Source organism: Acartia tonsa, chromosome 10 (assembly GCF_053477335.1).
Source record: "Acartia tonsa isolate MP-2025a chromosome 10, ASM5347733v1, whole genome shotgun sequence".
NCBI lineage: Eukaryota > Metazoa > Arthropoda > Copepoda > Calanoida > Acartiidae > Acartia > Acartia tonsa.
In genome coordinates, this window is record NC_137269.1 from 18,272,707 (window position 1) to 18,297,611 (window position 24,905).

General features: G+C 29.7%; 1 protein-coding gene across 1 annotated transcript in view; it reads right to left on the reverse strand.

Annotated features, from left to right (window-relative positions):
- Positions 1–24,174, reverse strand: part of LOC145330462 (uncharacterized) — a 70,679-nt gene extending 46,505 nt beyond the window's left edge. The window contains exons 1-7 of the mRNA XM_080175095.1: positions 24,126–24,174; positions 14,987–17,540; positions 14,660–14,770; positions 10,178–10,253; positions 7,070–7,150; positions 6,369–6,451; positions 4,696–4,790 (exon numbers count right to left, since the gene is read on the reverse strand). Of these exons, the coding sequence (XP_080031221.1) occupies positions 4,696–4,790; positions 6,369–6,451; positions 7,070–7,150; positions 10,178–10,253; positions 14,660–14,770; positions 14,987–17,501 (2,961 nt within the window). The 5' untranslated portion in view covers positions 17,502–17,540; positions 24,126–24,174. The remainder of the gene's footprint in view (positions 1–4,695; positions 4,791–6,368; positions 6,452–7,069; positions 7,151–10,177; positions 10,254–14,659; positions 14,771–14,986; positions 17,541–24,125) is intronic.
- Between the last annotated feature and the right edge of the window lie 731 nt (positions 24,175–24,905).

The window sequence follows — 24,905 nt, forward strand, 5'->3', positions numbered from 1 at the left end:
CCGTGATCATTTTTATCAAACGCATTAACTAACAAAAAATGTGTGTCTTTAGTAATTTAATAACATTTCTTTCCTTAATTTTTTTTAAAGAATGAAATTGAAAACAACCCTGTAATATAAATATAAATAGATAGGTATACCACGTGCATATATGTATAAAAGACCTGCTTTCTTTTTTTACAGTCAAATATTTCATAAAATAGTTTACAAAACCAACAAATTATCATCAGAATAAATATTTTTTTTTCTCCACAAAAGTGTTCTCTTTTATATAGCCTGAAACCTGATCTCCTGGTGTGTGTAATCAGGACAGATTAATTTATTTAGCTTCTAATATACTTAAATACTACATTTATTTTAAATTTGAATTATATATTGTGTACATTATATAAACACTTATTTTTCAAGGATATATATGCATTTTACCATGCCTGGAAAAACAAAATGACTTTTTTCAAGAGGTTTAAATAGGTTTGTCAATATTTTTAATTAAACTTTATTTAATGAGCAATAATTATTTTAAATTTTTTTATTTATTAATATAATAAATAATAAAATCATTAAATTAGTTTGTATTTTTTTTGTATAATGGAAAAGTTCTAAAATAGCTGGATTAAAATGGATTAACGGATTACTTAATATTTTTTTCAGATTTTTTTACAACAAATAAAACTTAAAAAAAATTCTTTTATAAATTGTTTAATTTGAAAAGTCAATTATAAAAGAATTATAACAAAAACCTGATTTATCAATGAAGAAAACTATACACTAAACATCCTTTTATATATTAATTTTATTTGAACGCTATTAATCTATCCCTGTTAACCTGAATTTTTTCCTTATGTATTAACTGACATTTATAATTATGTCGATAAGAAGCACAGTATGCTATTTGACAGATACTAATAAATTAAAAAAAGGTTATTGAAATTTTAGGTAGACAAAGAACATAAAATTCTAGAAGACCATCCATCAATGGTAGCTATAATTCTCTTCATAGGAAGACCATTATCGCAATGGCGTTAAAGACAGACGGACAGCCAAACAGGAATATAGAATAGATGCCTAAAAAACTAGAAATCTTAACAAGAATTTTGAACTGTCTTATTGGTCAAACACCTTGCTGAACACCTTTTATATTTATAATAAATTGGAAATAAGTGGAGGGATACGACTTTTTTTCGTTTGTTTATTACTTTAGATGAGTTAAGGTGAGGTTATAGTAAAGTTACTGGGTAGCCCTGTGGGGTTAAGGCAAACTGAAAACAAATGCATTTTTTTCATTAATAAAGGCCTAGGTTAATTTTGAAATGTTTGGAAGATCAACTTATCTTCCCTTTAACTATCCTTATTCATGTTATATCTAGGCTTTAAATGTTTCCATACTAGTTAAATGATAGAGTAGCTGCGCTAAACAACATAACATAAACATGACTAGTTTGAAAAACACGTACCTATGAATAATAAAATTTGACACATTTTTCTCTACTAGTGTGTAGTGGCATTATAAAGTAAATAGATTCTAATTATTGGAAAATCATTTGATATTTAAAAATTTATGACACTTCACCGCATAGCTTTCAAGTTATCCTACAATGAGTTTAAATTTCTGTTTTAAATAGAAAAAAAGGTTGGTAGTGGTTTAGAGTTTGTTTTCGCTTAATGCATTATAAATAATTTTTTTTTAGTTTGGATTTAAGTTAGGTTGAGGTTGGTTGTTATAAACCTTATCCGAAATTCTCTGATATTGACAACCTTTTTTTCACGGTAAAAATGTCAAACCTATTGACATACCAATGTGTGGTTTGGATTTACCCATAACTTTGAAAACATACACAGCAATGCTTTATTTACTCACCTTAAAGGTATTTAGAATCCAAGCCACCCTATAATCATTGGGCATAGGTATGACAAAATCTATAAAAAAAGGGAAGCACTAGAATTTAAAAATTCTAAGAAAATCTAAACTACACCCAGACAAAATAATTTCAAAATTTTATAACGATTGTTTTAAAAAAAAACCTTATGAAATATCAAATATCTGTAATGGAAGCCAATTAAATCCCATGTCTTTCATAGCAAAGAAATTTACAGAATGGTTGAATGCATACGAATAGATCTAAAAACTAATATTAAATCCAAGAAGAGGGAGGGTATTGGCAAGTAAGCTACAGTGGTACCCAAAGTTTTATAACGACGTTACCCTATTCGTTGGTTTAAAAAACTTTGTGTAATTTTATTGAATTTTAAGCGGTTGTTCCACACGTTTCAACCAATAATTTTAATATACAGATGGTTAAACTTACTGATACAACGCAGTATAACATATAAACTCACTAATATATACTCTAGTATTTAATTTATTGTGTTATTATTGCAATAATAACATTGTAATGACAAAAATTAAAGTTTTCCAATATCAAGCAATTTTATAATAAAGAGTTCCTATAAATTATGAAAAAAGGTTCTCAGAAGCACAGCTTCTTTGAAATTAGGGTTTGTCTGTATGTATGTCTAACTGTCACTACCCGAAAAAACGAAGCAATTATGCACTTGAACTTTCCTTTCCTAATGTTTATGTGTAAAAATTTACTGTTTTTATTCATCAGACGTTTTATTCTGGTATTTGCTGTGCTACTTACGGATAATTTGTTTAGAGAGTAATGTACTTTTGTCTAAAAATTGCTATGCCGTTTTGGTTATAACTATTTTTTAGCGGATGAAACTTTTTTTTCGTGTATGTTTGCTATTAATAACGTTGCACTTTACCAATAGCCTTTTTAGTAGGGCTTTGAAGCCGCCAATCAAAACCATTTTAGGGACGTAACTTTACTGAACGAAACTGATTACAAAATTAGAAATAGGCATCCAGATAGTTTTTAAGTTTATACATGAAACGTCGTTATCGCTGCAGCTAACAAATAGCTGAATCGCGGCTTACAGGTGGCTACCAAGCCTCCCTTTCAGCAATATATTTTATTTTATTAAGTATGTTTGTCTTTTATTCTATCGATTATTTTTTGCTTTTCAAGTAAATATGTTTTGCTTTCTTTGAAATTAGTATTTTATTCAAATTTTTTATTTTGAGGAAAATACATGAAAATAACATAAAAAATCCAGAAAGAAAAACAGTTATTTAGTCAGCCGATTTCCCGTCTTTGGCGATGTCAAACCGCCGTTTTTTTACATAATATTTAAAACTACTTTAAAGCTGGTTAGTTGAGGATATTAAGATAAGATTATCAAATTATGCACCCTTTTAAAATTTATTTGATTTGAAATGGTGTTCTAGATGACAAGGGGGTGGTGGTTAAATAAAATACCACCCACATAAATAAGTATTATCAGTGGCCCCCCCCCTCTCGCAAAAGGGTTAAAGAAAATAAAAGAAGTTAAATATACAAATGACCTACATATATGTTTAATACCAATAAAATAAATGTCATATTGCTGTACAGTACAAAAATAAAATATTATTTATATTTTTCTGAATTATGCTGAATATTATAGATGTTGCGCTACTTAAAAAGTAGAATTAGTTGTCAAAAAATGAGAAGAAAAATCCTTTGCTTGTACCGACAAATTAGATCCATAACATTTTATTTTACTTTTTTGTTCAACTAATCTTCTGTAAAGTAAAATGTCATAAGACTTGAATAGAATTGTAATGAAATCAGAAGATTACTTTACTTCTTTCTCCTACAGGAGTTTTATTTAAATATCAATAAAAATTCCATATTTTCCAAATCCTATATTTCTTATTTTTCTATTTGGTTCATGTTATCGTATTAAAAATGGCTGAAAAAGAATAAATTCTGTCTCAATAAAATAAGTTTTGATCAATAAAACGGAAGCTCTTTCTAGTGCCTATAAAAATGATGTCATACAATACAAATGATTAATGATAGGCCAATACACAGCCTAAATTAACCAATTAAAGGCCATATACATTTTCTATGATACATTTGACGTCAATATTTGAAAGAACTATATAAATCTCAAAAAAGTTTTCATTCAGGTGACATATACTAAAAAGGCATTTTATATTATATATTAGTAAATATTTATTGTGGTAATCTAAAATTAATTAGGTAATTAACCCCGCACTGGGGGATAAAGAGGTTGTCATATAATCACTTACTTACATCATATATTCATATTTTTTTATTAAAGTTATAATCTTTTTTTTATAAAAGTAAGAGGATGTCGGTCTAATTGTGTGGCCTTTTATACCAATATCCTTTTGTTGGTTATTAAAGCGAAGTTTTTTCTAAAATAAGCGTCCATAACGGGTAGCTCCTTTTACAATTTAGACATTTTAGAAATGTCCTATCGATTTTAAACTTTGCTTGATGATTCCAATAAAAGTTAGGTATAATTTAGGAAGCGTAGCATGTGTATAATTTTTAACAGAAAGTCCTTAAGTTTAACTAAAAACATTATATTCGAAGCAACTCAATAATCAAATCCTACAAATGAAAGTATGTCCTTTTACGGTATCTAATTACCTAATTTTACAACAAATCTATGTACATTTTCTTTAGACTTTCATATTAATGTTCTGCTTATTAAGACTGACACTTTACTAGAGTTATTGTTCGTTTGTCCTTCCTTCAGATTTTACAGCATAGCTTTATGGATGATGTCTTCCTTGTTTAATTCTGATTTAATTCCCATTTAAATAAAAGTTCTTACCCGGTGATTTGCGTTCGACATAGACCCAATTTTTGATCTGACCGCTTTCAGGTTGGGAGAGGGTGTTGCACCCACCACTATTTTGTTCATGGGCACTGAAATAAATAATAGTTAGTATTGAATGTACAAAGTTTTGTAAGAATTTTAAATATTATGTTTCTTATATAATTAATTAGGTATAAGGTTGTAAATCAGACATTAACTTATTAAAAATCTATTAATATAACAACAAAATGGTAATTATAATTAATGAATACATTGTTATTAGCTATTATTAACTATAGTATTTAACATTTTGTATTCCTACGTCATTTTTAAGCCCAGATTAAAAGATTTAATTTAATTTCTTAAGATAATTATGAGACTTTATTTCTGACGCCGTTACAACTATCTTTTACACAGCCAAATCAATCTCCATGGATACTATATATAAATACCCAGATTAAATTAAAACAACCTTTTGGGCAGTCAATTTTGTAATTATCCTTATTCTTAATTAAAACCCAGCCAAGGTTTGTTAAATTAAAAGACAAGTTTCGCCCCCAAAGTACGATAAATGCATGTTTAAATTAGGTTGTCTGAAAATATGGACAGCAAACTAGGTATTGATTTTTCATCAATTATTTAACTAATTTTTCTTTGTATATATCATTACCAAAATTAAAGGGATCATAGTATAAAAAAATACAAATTCATAATTAAAAGAAAAAACTTATCAATATTGAGATACGAAGCATCTTACATTGCCTAATAACGTCATTTTTATTAGGCACTATAAGCTGCATCAAGAGATTTTAATTTTGAATTTTATCGCGAAAAATTAAGTTGGGTTTCTTTAGATTTTTTTTGTCAATTTAGACTGTAAGATGGCCTTTTTTGATGTCTCTTATATTCCTGTTTAAAATAATGGTCAAGTGAAGGTATTTAAATGAAAATCAAATAATCATCAATCAATTTGATTAATACCTTTGAAATTGGAACATGAAAGCTAGATATATAGACAGATATGTACACTAAAGGGTGCGAGCGAAAACAAGGGCTCGGCAGCCACAACTAAGCTCAAATTTTAGTTTTAAAAAGATGTAATGCTATATTTGGTTCAGGTTTAGACTTCAAGCTGATTTTTAAAATTGTAAAAGGTTGATTTCTCTGAGGCTGAGACGGATGACGCGCAGCTGCCGAGCCCTGGCAAACACATTTATAACCATTATATGTATTAAGGGTATTTATACATGTGAACGTACTTAAAACCTTTTTTACATTACTGATATGTATTCAAGTGGAGGTTGTAAATAGTTTAAGATTCATTTTAATTTATGCATATATTTGATTATTTGAAATTAAAATTTGATTTACTAAATGAAAAAAAAATATTTTGATAAAAAGTATTATTTATATGTAGACAATTGAAAGAATATAATTTAAAACATCGTTTCTGTTTTTTTTTGTATCTTTATTTCTCTATCTATCTACTACTTGTCTGTCAGTCTCTTCTAGCGGCTACGCCCCTATAGCCCTCATAGGGGGTAGGGGGGGGGGGAGGTAAGTCAATCCCCCACTTTCAATATATTTCAATATATATATGGAAGCTTCATTGTAAAGGAAAACCAGACAGAATCACACACATAGATAGACATACTGTTACTTTTGTGTCAGGATTTAGCTGTATATACCTTTCTTAGTACTTTCTGTAGATGAAGGGGGCGTCGAGAAAGTTGTGAATGGAGGCTTCGGCACTGACTTAGACCTAAAATGTCTTCAAATATTATAGAATTTAATTTTGTTAGTATTAGTTTTACAAATATTTAAATTATTTTCATTATTTAATTATTTATTGAGGTTAGAAAAAAAACAACAAATCAAGACTATTGATAAGAAAATTAGTGCTTTCCATCAAAGTGCCTAGTCGATAATAGACCCCTTCCCTCTTAAAAAAAAAAATAAATTAGTAGTGTGTTAGTTCTTCGTGTATTACTTTAGGTTAGGTTAGAATATTGGATACAGGGTAGCCTCACATAGGATATGCATAATGATAAAAAAGTAACCCCCCCCCCCCCCCCCCGAATAATTTCAATTAAAATCAGTGAGGGGGGTTCTGTGCTCGCTAAGAGCTATGAGGGAAAGCACCTAAAATTGGTTTTAGATTTTATTTAATACTATTGGTATTTTTGATTAAGTTAAAAAAATATTGGTTTTAAATACAAGAAGGAACGTTTTATCTGAGGAAAACTATTTTGCCTGCAACATTTTTATCCAGGAAAAGGATAGTTGCATCTGTAATTACTCACTTTAGTGATAACATTGAACTAAACGCTGATATTTTCACTTGTGGAAAAGTTGCAGGCAAAATAGTTATAAAAATGAAGTTTTGTACCTTGGCATTCTCCTTGTGTCGAGTGGGTTCAGCTGGCGAGATCTTTTCAGGGGAGATTCAGGTGGTGTCTTCTTCGGGATTCTAAAATTCAAAAACAGTTAAGGGAGCTTTTACTTACAGTGTTTATCGGATACTGAATCCCCAACCCTTTTTTTATATAACTTGAAAATAAGAGGGCAGGTGGGGGGGTAACATTTTTCCCCTACACCTAAACCCCGCGGTGCCAAAACCCTGCATGGCTAATCAGTACTCAAAATAACCTAACCTAACCTGACCTAAAATAATAAACAAATAAACAAAATACTATCCCCCTTACTTTTTTCAAATAATTTCAAATATGATCCTACAGGGGATGTGAACAGAAAACATTAACGACCCCCTGAAATATAAAATTTAAAGGTAGTAGGTAATGTTAATGTAGACACACCTATAATCTTACTTAATGATTAACAGTAGATCACATTTTGAAAATTTAAATTTAATTATTGCCTTTAAACAAGGCTTTGAATTACCAAAGAACCAGTAAGAAGCTTCCTGTTAAAGCCTATCAAATTCTAAGTACTGATCAGACATACCATTACTTTATTTAAATTGTATGATTATCTTAGAACATATTTTTGCGTGTTATAAGCGAATATGAATAAAATTAGTATAAATTTAAAGGCATAGAAAAAGTAATATTTCATCAAGTGCCCATACTTTTACGACTTAAATGCTATATACTCAATTTGAGCTCCCAATCAAAGGGAAGAGTATTTTGGAAAATGAATAGTTTGATAAAAATGTAGGTATGTTTAAAATTTAAGCTAAAAGTATGAATTCTTTAGTTACTACAAATATTTCTATTTCAACAATTCTTTATTAAAATTAAATGTAGGTATTGTCTTTCAGGGAAGGTTGAAAAAAGAGACATCGCGCTGTTTATTACACTATTTGTTATTGGCTCATCAACTTGGGGATGTACATCAATTTATCGCCCATTGTCTTATCCCTTTAGATCCCTAATTGTTTCATTGTTTCTAATATTTGTCTCTCTTACTAATATACTTGTACAATTGTGCTATTTTAATCGGATAGTCCCGTATTTAAATTGATTTTAATTTAATGCTTGAACTAAAAATACACAAGTATTTACTATAGGAAACCCATATCTACCATCTAACTATATTCTTATGTAAAGTATTACACTTCATGTTGATTTATAAAGAAAAATAAATCTGATAAAACTGAATTCTAGAGTGGACTTTTAATATGTTTAATAATGTATGAATCGTGCTTCTAACATAGGTGTTCTCAATGAAAGGCACCCAGTAGACCAAGTTTATGTACAAGTTTAAGAACAATGACATAAATTACTAAACTAACGCTTGTAAAAATTGCTTAATATTTGTTTTGAAAAACCTATTTTTTTTGCAATTTAGTAAGAAACTTTTTAGGTGATACTTGTAAAATTCCAAAAAATAAAATATGTACAAAATCGGATCCCGAATTTACAACCCATCGTGTACTTATAGGTGAGTCATTACCTCCTTATATTGATGTATCTGCAAATTATTTCAATTTCGCAAAACGACACAATAGCAAGAGTTTTAAATCGCTAAAAATAAAAGCAACTAGGAAAGAAAGTTTGTGCTGTTTTAAAAATATGTGATAATTTGCTCAATAATTTGAAAGATTTTGCGGAATTTATGGAAAGCCATCCTTTTTCAAACTAATACTTATAATAAAAGAATGATTACACCAATAGCTTCAAGAAAATCATAAAATTTTATTAATAGAAGTTGGGTAATTTTAAATAAGAACTTTCGATCTGACCAGAATTTTTAAGCTTTTAACACATCAGCCAAACATATTACGATATAAATGAAATGACATATAGACGTTTCATAAATAAATAGTCTTTTTATATTGTTTAAAAATTCTATAGATCAAATGGATTTGCATATTTTCTTATAGAACTTACATTTCATTTTAAATGTTTGAAGATTAATCTCGCGTAAAATTTGCGTAATAAAAAGTGCGTAGATTTATGGAAATAATTGGAGAATAACACAAAAATTTTACTAATAACTAACATCATACAAAATTTCTAATTACACACTGGCTAAGAAAAGGCTGCCAAAAGCATTATAATTTATTTTGAAAATATTCAGCTGCAGCCAGTAACCTAGGGAGGGAGGGGGGGTGGCCGGGGTATTAGTCTGTTTATTACACTAGTCCCCAAAGTCTTGTAATAACGTTTTCTTAATCGTTGATTAATCAACCTTGGGGACTATTATTGGATTTCGAGTGGTTGGTTCATTTAATTGAGTGTCCAAAAGTTTCAACCACTTATTGTAATCTTTAGAAGGGATAGTCTTGTGTAAAATTATTGGAAATGTATATTAATTGATCGGCCATTTAATCCCTTCAAGTAAACTCAGTAAATCAGCTGTTGAAAAAAAAACTTTAGCCGAAGCTATAACTTAGCAGAAAATTGATGTACACACCCAATTATGAAAAACAAAATTACCCCTTGTGTAGATTAAAACAAGTTTAAAAGTTACGACACTTCTAGCTTGTAGCAATATATAGTTATTGCAACAAACATTTTTTAGCCAACAAAGATGAAAATATGTTTATAAAACTATCTCTGGATTATAATTAAAATGAAATTTTTAGTTTATGTTGTACTTTTCAGTGAAGATTGTATGAGTTGTTCAGAATTAAGAAAAATGCAGAAAAACAGCATTACGGTCAAATAAATACTATACGCATATTTGTCAGTTTTTTCTTCTGCATTTTTAGTAACAAAGCTATTGTATAAGTCAAGTATGTTGGGGTGTCTCTAAAGTTAACGTGCTTATAAAATAGTTTAATGTATCTTGAGGGATAGGACAAACGACGATACCTTTATATACATCCACAAAATTACCACTTTTTTTAGATCAAAATCAATCAGAATTCAATAAAAGTACTCAAAGTTTTTTGGCCAACAAATAAGACAACGTGGCTATAAAACATATGGTTCCTGTTTAATTTACAGTCCCATGTTCCCTCCCTTCCTGGTTTTAAACCATTTCATTAACTGTCCGTTTTAGTTACAACAAGAAATGATCATAAATTTACCTGCTTCCCTTTCTGACAGCTGCCTCCGGATCCTTGCCCTGTGTAGTCTCATCAACTCCGCTATCAGCATCCCCATCTAGAATAACAGTGTTCTTGTTAAATTTTGAAATAATATACTTTAATACATGCAGATTTAAAGCTACAGTGTGCCTTTGTCTTAACATTTATTTAAAGAAAAATACTTGAATCTTTTTAAGGTAAAATTTATCAGTAGAAGTACTTTTTTGTCTCTAAGTTTTTCACCAGAAAATATTTTTATTCAATATTACTTTTTTTTCTAATTTGAATAAAAATGCTCTTAATATGCATACAAAATAAAGAGACGAAATATTATTTTGTTGTTGTTGAAAAAGTAAAGATCAATATTTTACTAAAGGTTCTTAACAATCAATAAAAGAAATATATAATGGTGATACAATGAAGTTATATACATGTTTTTATATGAAAAATAAGCTTTCTAATAAACACTAACTATTATACTTTATATATATTGTACAGTAAAAATTATTAAGTATTGCATATTAATTATAAATATTTTAATAATAATGTACAAATAAAACACATACTTTAAAATAGAAAAATCCAATTTTAAGTTATTTTTCATTCTTAATAATCATATATTTTTATATAACAGCCAATAAATCAATTTATTTACTTTTAGTTATCATATAAAACAGTTATAAAAATAAATAGACAAAGTTTTATTCTATTTATCCTATAATTTGATTTTCATTAAAGAATGGATAAATAACTATATAATTTTGTTCATGTAGGTAGGTAGGAGAAATTGGTTTATAACTTCAGTCCCCAAAGTTTTATAAGAATTTGGGGGCGTTTATTGAATTTAAAAGTTTGGTTCATTAAGTTGAGTGTCCAAACGTTTTAACCATTGATTGTAATCTAAAGAAGAACTTTACATTAAATCAAACAGTTTAGGCTCAAATATAAAAACTGCTATTTCATAAAATAGTTTTTGCTGTTTTTAATAATTGACATTTTTCGCACTATATAATTAATGTAATTAATTAGAAATTATGTTTGTTTAACAAGTGTCTAGTCAGGGACAAGGGATATGCCACTTGACGAAAAAATATTTATCCCCAAATTTGAGAAATAATTTTTTTTGTAACAACACGCAATTGATAAGTTATTAACATTTTTTCTCGTATTTATTCGAATCCGGCGGATAGGAACCGGTTCTCATCCATACGAAAAAACTATGTCTAGCATCGTATTATATCTAGCTTTCTACGAATATAAAAATGTACAATCATAAGATTCAAACCATTTTTTTAGCCGTTGCCTTCGGCACCTCGGGGCTAAAAAAACTGGTTTAAATCATATAATTGTTCATTCTATATCCGCGGAAAACTGTTTATAATACGATACGAGAAATTACAGAAGAAAATCTTTTCTTTAGTGTCTCTTTTCCATGTGTCTAATACACGGAACGGTATAAGGATATTGAATGAAAATAGTGCTTTTTAAAACTTTGATCATGTTGCTTCTTTGCATTTTTTGGTACAATTTTATAATATATTAAATTAGGTTATCTTTTTAGTTTTGAGTAGCTAATAAGTTGTACAATAGTTTTTTTCAGGTACGATTACCCTTTCCTTAATTGAATAGCCTAAGACAAAAATCTGGACCATATGGAAAAAGAATCCATGCAAAAATCCACGAAACATTTTTATATTAATACGTAAAATAATGCAATTGTAAATATATGTAAAAAATATTTTTTCTTCATAATATTGATTTATTTTGAATGTCATGTTCTATTTTTAGCATAGCTTAGCTTTCCCTTTACTAAATATTTTTCTATCAATATTGCAAGAATTTTAATCTTAAAACACCCATCAGACACACAACCCTCCGACTTTTTAACTTTGTGTATAGTAATCAGTTCCATTTAAATTTCATGCACTTTACATAATCTGTTCAACAAATTTTCTTGTGTAAAAATTTATCAACATAAAGCCATATCCTGTTATATTATATATTTGTCTGTAGCAAAGGATCTCGCTAACTGCCGAACTGATATGGTTATCCTTTACAGCGAAACTTCAGCGAGAGGTCCAGGGAAGGTTTGTATTATTTATGTAAGGGTATCTCCACCCTCCCAAAAGAAATCACCCCTAGGAAAAATGTCCATAAAGGCCTTAAGGGGTGTAGCCGCTAGATGTTTTTTTTTTTTATATATAAGGCTATATCATGGTTAAATGGTATTAATTAATGTTTGACATTGGATATAATGTCAATGTAATTTACAGACAATATGGCCCCTAACTAATACCAATTTTGAATGCCTAATTGTCGATAAAAACCTTAGCAAGTCTGTAGTGTGACATGATTAAAGCGGCAGGATAACATTCCCTATCCTTGTTGACAAAATTGCAATGTAAAGGTATGTTGTATTATACAAGTTTATCATTGCTACTTTGACAACACAAATTTCCAATTTTAAGTGGAAAGTCAAATAGTATGGACCACAAAACAGTATAAGTTATTCAACAATTAAGCAATCCATTTCAAAGGTTTATTTTATGATATTTTATAGCCATTTTCAAATCCTGCATGTAATCCTTATTTTTGAATTTTAAAATATTTGATATTGTATTTTTTTCTAACAATAATTTAGTATATGCAGAAAATAACTAAAATGTTTTGTAAAATTTATGCATAAATAATTAATTCTAATAAAAAAAAACTCCATGCATTTCATATATGTAGGTATGTAAGTGTTTTCTTTCACGACAAACTTTAATAATAAAAGTATCAAAATACTTATAATAAAGTAAAAGTATGTTTGTTTCTTTGTCTGATTGTACCGAGGAAATTTTGCTAACCGATGAACTGATATGCTTCTCCTTTACAGTGTACCTTCTCATGGGTCCTGGGAAGGTTTATAAATATCTTAAAAGAGGGTACGGCCATCCAGAGAATTCGCAATTTTTACATTTTTTTTCTAAAAATGGTGGGCCTACCTTCCCTTCCTCCCCTCCTACCTCATGGCTCCTAGAGGCCTCTAGATCCGTAGCCGCTAGTTATTAATATAGGAATGAAAAATTCAAAACTTAATTATTTTTTACTTCAAAATTTTTCATCGGATTTTCGACCTTGTTGAAAATTTAATGGTTTTTTTCATGAATTTTTTATAATAATATGTTAGAAAAAACTTGAATTTACCCGATTATCATTGAAAACAAGGATGATTATATACATTAAGTAGTAAGTAACATAGCCAAGCTAAATATAATTTCTAATTATAGTTTCTTTAAAAATAACGTTTTGGAGGATTGGTAACGTTCTGGGATTTCCCTAGATCAAGCTGTTTGCGAGCTCATGAAAGGCAAAAGGACTTATACAATATATTATCAGAATAGCCTGTTGTATTTTATTTTAATAGTTTGTAGGACTAATATCTTTAAGATAAAAATGGTTTAAATCTATGCCTGACGGACAGAGTGATTTATAGAGCTGCAGAATATTTAAAGAATTTTGATTGTGTGATGAATAAATAAGTAAAATCACAAGAATAGTATTATTTTACATCATAGAGATAGAACATAGCAGAAAAAAGTGTTTAAAAGTTAGATAATATGAGTCTTTATATTCAGTAGGATTTGAAATAGGCCTTGCAGATTGTTTTTACCTATTTAGGGGAAAGGCACCTTTATTCTCAAAATAGAAATCAACTGTAGAAAAAAGTTACTTATTTCAAAATTTTTGTTCTTTTCATTTAAATAACTATTTTTTAAAATTTTTTTGTTTCGATCTACCTTTGGTTACTTCCCTGCAAAATAGATAAAAAAAGAGAATTCCCAGGATACACAAAAAGCTTCACTGTAAAGGAGGGCCATTACGTTTCATCAGACAAATATCATCCCACCACTTACAAAATATTTACAAAGTAGCTTTTAATGATCGTTATCTATGTTCATATATTAATTAACTTTAAGGCAATTATCTTATCATATATAGTTTTTTTGACATTGAGTGACTAGGTAAAAGTTTATTAACCCCTTTTTAATTGATACACAATTTATTTTAATTGTTAAACCTATAGTATATAAAATTTGCTACTAAAAAGAGATAGCTTTATTTTACTATTATTTAATTTTTAGTATATAAACATAACAATTAAACACATATTTTTATAGATTGATCCTGGCCCTTATCTATCCCTAGGTTAAAAAAAGAGGAAGCATGCAAGTATTTTCAGTGCTCAAAATTATGGGATATGAAAAATATTCTGAAAATAAGAACATCTGTAATAACAGGACAGAAAAGATCCGTAAGAAAGTTGAATTCAATGGTAGTAATACTTTAGTTTTCAGAATATACTTTATCTCCCTGATCAAACCTTGTTGTGATTGTTTACAAACCAAAACTGCTCAAGAAACATGGTTCTGAGTCATTCACACTGTGATATTTTGGTGCAGCAGTTGGTACAATTTGGTCTGGACACAACAGGGTTACCTTTATCTGATTCACCTTTGTTGTTCAGTGTGATGTGGTATCTCTCATTCTCGTGAAAAGTCTTGTACAGCTTAGATCTCACGTTCTTTAGGTGTGCTGGCATCTTGCGACCTTTTTGAAATACTATTTTAAGGTTTCCAAATGTAGGCCAGAACAAAATTAGATAAATTACTATTTTAAATATTTAAAATGTGAAGCCAAATTATGATAAAGAATTGTTGTTTAAAAGTAAAATGAAATTCATGGTTTTTTTTTGACTTAGTTATGAAGTAGCTGCACTACTCAAAAAAGTTATTTTAATAAAAAATAATAAAAAAATTAGCTTACTCTTCTTTTTTGATGTAGCAATAACAGTTCCTCCTGCAGCTATCACTGACGCAGCAGCAGTGCTTCCTAGTGCTATAGTTGAAACATCATTAGAATCATTCTCAGCCTCCTCTTTGTCAGAATCATTCTTATCAGATTCCTTATCATCTTCCCTATCACTGGCTTCCTTAGTTCCACTATCAGAGTCTGCTCGGGGACTATTTTTTTCAGATTCATCTTCTTTATTTGTTGATTGTCTTGAAGCATTTCTTGTGCTACCTGCTTTTGTTCCACTTTTAGCACTAGATGCTCTAGATTCTGCTTTTGACTTGGCGCTTGAAGCTCTTGAAGATTTTGCACTAGATTTCCTTGATGAATGTTTAGAGCTAGCTTGGTCTTCCTCATTATTTTCTTTGTCAGAGCCATCTTCATGATCAGATTCATATTTATTACTTTCATTTTCATCCTTCTCACTTTGCTTATCTGAAGGAGCAGGATCTGCAGATGCTGGCCTTACAGTATCCTCCTCATCACTTTCATGATCATCTGCCTCATTTACCCTGGGTGTTCCAACTTCACTCAACACCTCAACAGACACTCTTCTTGAAATAGTTTTAGCTGAAGAATGACGTGAGGTCTTTTTTGAACCAGCTTTATGACTAGCATTAGACACAGCTGAACCTGCTCTAGAGTTTGATGCATTACTTTTTCTAGAGGGGCTAGTATGCTTAGAGTCTGCTTCTTTATTGGACACTGATGAACCTGGTCTTGACTTATTATCTGACTTTGCTGAAGATACTCTTGATTTAGCAGAGGACACTCTAGATCCTTGAGCAGAACCATTTTCTTTTTGAGATCCAGATCCATTGGATTGTCTAGATTCATTTCTTGACTCTTCTTTGTCATCATCATTTCCAGATTTCCCAGATTTAGCAGAACCAGGTCTAGAGTTATCTTCAGAATCTCTTCTATTTGATGCACCAGATCCTTCAACAGATCTTGCAGAATCCTGACCAGCACTAGAGCCATTGTCTTCTCCTTTTTCATCACTAGACTTGTTGCTTGCAGCTGACCCAGGACGAGAACTTTCCTTGGAACCTTTGTCACTGCCAGACTTGGCAGAACCTGCTCTTGAAGATACCTTAGAACCCTTGTCACTACCTGACTTAGCAGATCCAGCTCTTGAGGAGTGTTTTGATCCATTGTTGCTTCCAGACTTTGCTGATCCTGCTCTTGAGGAATGCTTTGAACCTGATTTCTCACTACCATCATCCTTTTCTTCATGATCTGACCCTTCTCTGTCAGCTGATTGTGCTCTGGAATTTTCATCCTCATCTTTCTTATCACTTGCATTACTTCTAGCAGTATCAGGAGCTGATTTATCAGACATGTTAGAGTTTTGTCTTGAAACAGATTTATGACTTAAAGACCTTTCTGTTTCTTGTCCTGATTTACTTGCAGATTCAGGCTTTGAAGCTTGACTTGCTTTTGATTGTTGGCTTGAATTGGATTTTGCTGATACAGGCCTAGATCCTTGATCACCACTTGCACTTGATTTAGCAGGAGAAGCAGGAGGAGTTTCTTCTTTCTCTGACTCTTCCTGTTTTTCTGAAGAGCTTGATTTAGCTGATGGTTGTCTTGAGTTGGCAGCTGAACCTTCTGTTTCACCACCAGATTTGTTAGATTTAGCTGAATCTGGTCTTGATCCTGCTGTTGATTCTTTTTCTGGATTGTTAGATGCAGCTGACTCTGGTCTTGATACTTTTGAATCTTTATCTGACTTGTCAGAGTTGGCAGATGCAGGCCTTGAGTTATCTGAAATTTCACCAGATTGTTTAGAGTGGGCTGAACCAGCTGAGTCAGGTCTGGATTCCGATTCTTTTTCCCCTGATTTGTTAGAATTAGATGAATTAGGTCTAGATTGGTCGGTCTGATATGAAGCTGGCCTTAATTGAGGTCCTTCAACTATATCACCTGAATTGATTGATGGAATTGAAACATATCTGGTAGGGCTTCTATTTGATATACCAGACCCAGGTCTAGATCTACCCTCCTGATTATCAGGACTTGTTCTAGACAGATTTTCCAGTTCTTTTTCTGACTTAGAGGATGTAACAGAATCCGGTCTCTCTAGTGGTTCAGCATCAATTACCACATCATCATCATCATTAGCAGAAGTAATGCTCAATTTTTCATCTTTTTCTTCCTCTTCTCCAAAATTTCTGATGCTTTCAGTTTCAGAGGGTTCTAAGTGAGAGGAAAGACTATTTCTTGATCTAGCACTTCCTGGTGTCAGAGAGGAATCTGGCCTTGGACTTGACTCACTTGCTGGTGAGGAGGCTCTTCCAGATTTTGCTCTAATAGGATTTGTTATAAGATTAAGAGTACTTCCATCAGTTATCAAAGTAGCATACTCAAATTGGCTGGCAATAGCATCTCCATTGTAAACTTTAGTTGGACTAAGTGCAGCGGGGATGATATTCTTAACCAAGGAATATTTAGTCTCCCTTGTAAGATCAGCAGGCTCTGTTCCCATGACCAATTATGCTGCTACACTTTGGATGCAGCGGTTCTTCTATGCACAAATTTATGGTAAACATGTCCATTCTAAATCCTATCATAAAAGGGATGTGCTGTTATGTAAAAAAGTGTTAAACAACTAAAGTAGAATTATTATTTGAATAAAGTGCATATTTTATGTTGTAAGAAAAAACACGAAATGTAAATGGCAGACACATCCCTTTACTAGCCTATTATCTGCTGTAGAATCAACAAGACTTTGAAAACAGGTCTTGAGTGAGTGATGGGTTGCGCTGATGAGGTGGGTGCAGGACACACTCACAGATGTCAGCAAGGACAATGCTGGTGAAGGAAGGTGTATCAAGGACTTTGTTTCAAATAAATAAATATGTAAGGACTAGGGTCTGGTCTCTAGTAAAGTAAGATAACCTAGCATCAAGTATTAGAAGTGTGTTAACATTTAGGAACTGATAGTTGAACAATAACACATGAAACAAAAATGTACACTAGGTGAACACTAAAATTTACAATAATTTATGATGGTAATTAGTTCAAATTAAATACTCAAATACTCTTGATTCTAGGTTATCTTACTAAAGGTCTCTAGTTCTAACTATAATACTTAATATATTATAATGTGAACAACATATGAACAGATCATGCAAATGCGAACTGAACTAATGATTGTATGATTCCATGCAAACTAAGTCTCTTCATTCTGGTAAATAAAGTAGATTAACAGTCACAATATATGTTCAGTAATTAACAAGGTTGCCACAGAGATTAACAAAAATTTCCAAAGAAGTTGTATCAACTTTTTTTTTTATAGCTAGCCGGTTCTTTTAGTAAGTAGTAGATGTAAAATTTTTCATAGAATTCAAATATGCAATCGGTTTTTTTGTAGACCTCTTATTTTTAAAGTAATTTAAGTTTTTAAAAAAAATAATTAAGTCGGTTTTAAGGTACTAAAACGCAACAAAATAAAAGAAGAAAATGGTCAGTAAGAACAAAAATAGTAAGATCTTTAATTTGACACCTTACTTTTAAAATTCTGTTGAGTAATTATTGAAAAAATCTATTTTTTTAACCTCGGTATAATAAAAACTTTAGACCTAAATATTTTCTCAAACAGACATAAAAAACATGGGTTCATATATACCATTAGAATCAGAAAAATATTACGAATCCATTGTAAGCAAAATTGAAAAAAATTAAAAAATTAAAAAATTACAGAAATGGCCAATTATTTTTTTTGTTCAGACAACACTATTGTCTTCCCTTTTTTACCCCCTCTTTACCCCCTCTTTACCCCCTTCCAATTTTTATACTCAATTGAAGAATTAAGACGTTGCCTGTACAACATAATATGATATTTTCATATAATTCCTTTTATTGTAGTTTATATACTATATTGTAAACTTTTTTTTTCAATTTTGCTTACAATGGATTCGTAATATTTTTCTGATTCTAATGGTATATATGAACCCATATTTTTTTATTTGTGAAATAATAAAATTAAGTTCAAAGTTTTTATTCTCGTGGGTTTAAAAAAATCGATTTTTTCAATAATTACCTGACAGAATTGAAAAAGTAAGGTGTCAAATTAAAGATCTTACTATTTTTGTTCATAATGACCATTTTCTTTCTTTTTTTTGTTGCATTTTAGTACCTTAAAATCGACTTAATTTTTTTTTTTAAACTTAAATTACTTAAAAAATAAGAGGTCTACAAAAAAACCGATTGCATATCTGAATTCTATGAAAAATTTTACATCTACTACTTACTAAAAGAACCGGCTAGCTATAAAAAAAATAGTTGATACACCTTCTTTTTCAAACTACATCTGTCATTTTAATAAGAAATATTAGATGTAAATTGAAAATTATATTTAAGAAAATGAAATAATCTTTACCTAGAATTTAAGATATTTTTGGTAATGGCTTGTGAATATTCAGACATAAAAAGCTTATAACTTTTCTTAATGGCAGGGACAGAGATTCCAAAAGATTAAACATTAAGCATAACTCAAAAAGTTTAGTAAACATAGTTAATTTGGCAATTTACCAATAAAAACAACCATACCTTACTATTAAAGTTTTTGATATGGCCTTTTCAGCTATTACTGAACAAAACTGTAGAGAAATTGGACTGGGATAACTTACTTAACCTAACCTAAAAGAAGCCCCTTAACCAAATTATGTGTGAAATGTTTATTAACAATTTGAGGGCTCTATTGAAGAATATTATATAATATTTGTCTATATTCCTGTGAAATATAAAAATTCTTTTATCATGAAACATTACCTTCTGAGAAAGTTTGCATCTGTCTGCACAGAAGTAAAGAAAATAAAATCTGTCTCAATCCACAGACAGAGATATGTTTATATAAGATAATTCAAGTACTCCCCATTTAAAATGTCTATCTTTAGTTCTTAGAAATAAGATTAATTCTTAATCTAATATGATCCTGGTCTATATTTATAAAAAAATTACATTATATATATTTAAACTTATGCAGCTTAAGTGTTCAAAAACTTTTCCTTTCTGCTATTATCATGAAGAATGATATTCAATATAGAAACTTTTCTATCATATTTAATCATTTTTTTATATCTTTGCATGATTTAAGTAATCTTTTAATGCCTTTAAGTTTTAATAAGTTATGAAATATTTCTACTTTTGTGCAAAGTAAAGATTAATTTTTTTTTATGAAAATTATGAATTTAAAAATAGCTTTTATGCTGTTATGTTAATTGTTGTAAGAAAACATATGTGCACAAAAAGAAAGAAAAGGAAAAGTCAAATTATTCTAAGTTTAATTAAGCCTTTGAAATAACATTTATTTTTCTTAGGAAAAAAATATTCGTTGAAAAAAAAGTCCAAGTTCAAGTACCAAAAAATGAGATGGGTAAGCTTATATTTAAATCCCACTACAGAGAAAACATATCCAAGTTAAATATTTTATACAAGGTGCGCTAATGTACCTAGAATTGTCTGAGAGGTAAAAAAAAATAATAGGAAATATCCAAATATATATTAGGATAAAGAGGCACTTAAGATTTAAGTTAAAATTCTAAGTTATATTTTGACAGGAGAAAATTTTGCAAATTTTAATACCTAGTAATATAAGAAGGATGTCAATAATTCTACTTTCATAATACTAATACTCAGTATATTCAGTCATAAGATGGTAGAAATATTTGTATAGTATGATCTCGAAAACAGCTCCGAGAAATAGTATATAAAAATAATTATAAAGAATTTTTGTGTGCTACTAAATAAAATACAAATCTTTGCTGAATACTGATGCCTACGAATACTTAAGTTCTTCACTATTTGGATGGTGAATAAAATATACGGAGTTGTCTCAGAACTCATCTTAATAAAAGAATAATTTCACTTCAAATAACTTTATAATTTGGTCCAATGTTATAAAGTAATGTATTATAAAATCTGGTACAATGAAATAAATTGTACATATTACAAAAGTAAATATGTGAACACCATTGAAGTAGATGAAAATTAGCATGTATGTTTAACAAAGTATATTTTACATCTCAAAAAAGTCTGTTATGAATGAAGCCTTTTAGTATGTATTAAATTTTCTTTAAAAAACACAACAAGAGTTAAATTTATTAGATTTAGATTTATACACCTATCTATTTATTGTACAAGACTTCTTTTAAAAGAGGTTTAAAGTAAATATAGCTTCATTGCTAAGTCTAAAAGCGAATTTACAAAAACACTTTTTATCAAATTCTTCAAATCTATTTTTAAACAATTTTTTGTTAAAATTAAATAATAGATTTATCGAAGTATTATCGCAAGATATTTTTCAAAAGTAACTAAAAATATTCGAAATCAAAGAACAAAATTTTAGTTTAAATTAGAAGTCTTATCTACTGCGAGCGTGTGTGCGGGTTGGTTTCAAGTCAGTGTGGAGTGGAAGAAAATCTACTTATCCACTGTATTTGATTTTGTTTAAGTGTAATACCTTTAATTGTCTAGATTATATAAACATCACTTACATTGGCGAATATGACATTTAATTTTTTGCATGCTGATATTTGAAATCTGGTGTTGGTACAATATTACACATTAGCGAATTTAATGGTTTGCATTATCGGTAACCCGAATTCTAGGCTAACCAAAGAAAGATTATAAGAATGGGCCATATTTTCTTATAAACGGACAACTGTTCATAAATACATGATTTATCTTATATAGTTAATTTAGCTTTTTTGTATTATCATAAAAAACTTTTTTTCTTAGCAATATAACTTATATAATCTGTTCTATTTTAGATAAAACTTTAGTAAAATTGTTCATTTTCTTTAAACAATCAAAATTTAATAGACTTTTGAATTATTAGGCCCAATAATTGATTTGAAAGCAGGCAATGGACTATTGACTGCAATGGATTTTTGTACTTAAAGTATGTTACCCACTAAAATCTCTAAAATACGAATTTGTTTATATATTAAAAGCCAAGTATTTTTTTTATAGATAATATTCTATTTTAAAAGTCCTTTTTATCTATATATGCAACATTCCTTTTTTCTAAAGATAAGAATGGATTTTAAAAGCATAATTTAAGGTGCATTTTACTAAACATAAATTTTGCATGTTTTTTTTGCATGTAAATTGTGTTGAGATAGGTACAAAATTTCTATAAAAAATTGTAGATAGGACAGAAAAAAATAAGGTTCGGAAAATGCCAGAAAACGTCTTCCAAAAGAAATTACCAACGTCCAAAGATAGATTTTCACACATTTCATTAAGGGGGAAAATATTTTCCAGTATGGCCTTGAAACCGATTAATATACGCTGGATTAGAACCTGTTCTCAGCCCAAAAAATCATGTATAGCATCGTATTATAGACAATTTCCCACGAATATCAAAATGAAATTCTTAAAATTAATACCAGTTTTATTAGTCCAGGCCTTCAGCCAGCAAAACTAATTCTAATCTTATAGTTTTAAATTTTAATATCTGCGGTAAACGATGCGATAAATAACTATACTGCGTTAATTGTTATATTACGCATAGAGGAAATAATAAAAGAAGTTTACTAAATAATTTTGTGTTATATTTCATACGAAAATTGATTGTCCTGTGCTACAGTTTATTTTTCAGAATAATATACCTATATTTAATAATGTTTATGTGCATGTTTAGTTTTTGAAACTACAGCAGTACAAGGCAAAAATAATCAAGAATTACAAAATTCATAAATAGCGTTGCAAACATAATTACTATGTTAAAACTGTTTTCTTTTTCATTTAACTTTAGCTCAATATAAATTCTTTTTGAAAGAAAATATTTAGAATACTTGCATTAAAAGAAATTTAAACCATAGAGTAGGTACACTGCTTAAAAAAGGCACATAATATCTTGCGGCTAAGTTTAGAAAATGTAATTCTAGGTTATCAAGATTTTGTTAAGATATACAACAGTGATATAGGATAGACTTTGTTTATTTTTGGTGATTGTACATTTTGTACTTCTTTTAGTAGGACTATAGATGGTAGCTTATATTCACTGTACGCCTGAACAATTTTAAAAGCTTTTCAAACAACAAAAGCCAAATTGAATATTGTATTTGTTAGGGTTATGTGATTTTGTACAAAATACAAATAATTAGGCAGGTGAGGCAATAACACAAATTGCCCTCTTGAGCACTGAGCCTTTTCATGTTAGGTTAGGTCATATTGGGTTTAGAAAGAAAACTACTCCTCTCAATTTTTTCACCAAATTAAAAAAAAGAGGTAGGGGATGTCTGTTATTGCTCAACCGGCCACTTACAAGCTATTACCGAGATATTTTCTGCTATTTTAAGTGTTAATTCCTATCATATTTTTAATTTAGCCAAAATTTGTTTCAGCATAGCTAATTCAATAGTTAATTCAAAAAGAAAACTTCAAGTATAAAATGTACAAAAACAAAGCATAACTAAGACTATCCCAAATATGCACGGGCATGCATGGCAAAAATAGAACATGTAGAAATCAGGGAAAGGTCTACAAATCATGAAATAATAACAGAACATGGCAGAGAATTATTTCATTATTTTTTATTTAAAGTTGAAGAAAAGATTGTATGTAGAAGTAATATATAAGAATCAAGAATAATAACATTTTCCAGCTACGAAACCAATTAATATCCGGTGGATTAGAACTGGTTCTCAGCCCCAATGAAAAATTATGTACAGCATCGTATTATATCTAATTTTCTAAGAATATAAAAATGTTTAATATTTTCTTTTTTATATCCGCGGAAAGCTGTTTATAATACGATGCGATAAATAATTATTATAGAATTTGTACTAAAATCTTTGTCTGCCTGTTCTATCATTATTGTTTCTCCCCTGTTCCTTTGCTGAAGTGCTGGAAAGTGTCATGTGTGACGTCATAAAAATACGTCTAAAAACAAAGGATATAAGGGGAAGTGGGTAAGGAAACCCATATAAAGAGATGGATTTAGCCGTATTTTATGACGTCACACATGACACTTTCTAGCGCTTCCCCTTTGCCAGGAACAAGGGATAGATGCTTTTAAAAATGAAATAGTAAAGATTGAAAAATGGACCAAGTAGAGATAGAAAGATAGAAATGTATATTGGACCATGTAGACCGAAACCTTAGTACCAAACCCTTCCAACCTCACAGCTGAACAATTTTTCTGAAATTTAAACATATTACCTATCAAATTACAAAAATCAAATATGTTAGTTAATCTAAATCAATTAATGTTCAAACATTCCTATATTAAAATGGGTCGGTAATTTTTTACCCTACCATCCAAAATATATAATATGGGGGTAAAATTCAAATTAGAGTGGGGGTGAGCCTCATTTTGGTGGATGAAATGTCAAATTAACCCGATTCATAAAAACTATAAACTTTAAACAATAATTTTTGGTGGGTATCTAATTTTTTGAGGGTATAACAATCCTTTTTGGTAGCACCCCCCCCCCCCCTCCTTCATGTACTTTCCTGTTCTACGTTGGGCGCTATCGAGATTGTCCTAGTATATTTAATTTTATATATATTTAAAAAAATATATTTGAACCCTATTTTACCCTATAATGACATTTCGACCATTTAAATCTTATCTTAAAATGAAATATAATATAAAAAAATTAAAATTTTTGGCCTGAGATGTGAAGGTCAATAAAATATCTATGCTCCAAGAATCTAGTTCCTATCTTAATAATTTTAAGAAAAAAGGGGTATAGTCCTTTCCACGACATCCCTCCATAAGGAGCGATTCTTCGTATTTTTCACAGTAGCTTTACTCCTATTTCTAGCCCCTGCGGGGGGCTCTAACCCTGCGGGGCCAATTACCTAACCCTGTGGGGCAATCACCTAACACAATATAACCTAACCTAACCTAAATAACCTATTAAAAGACATTTTA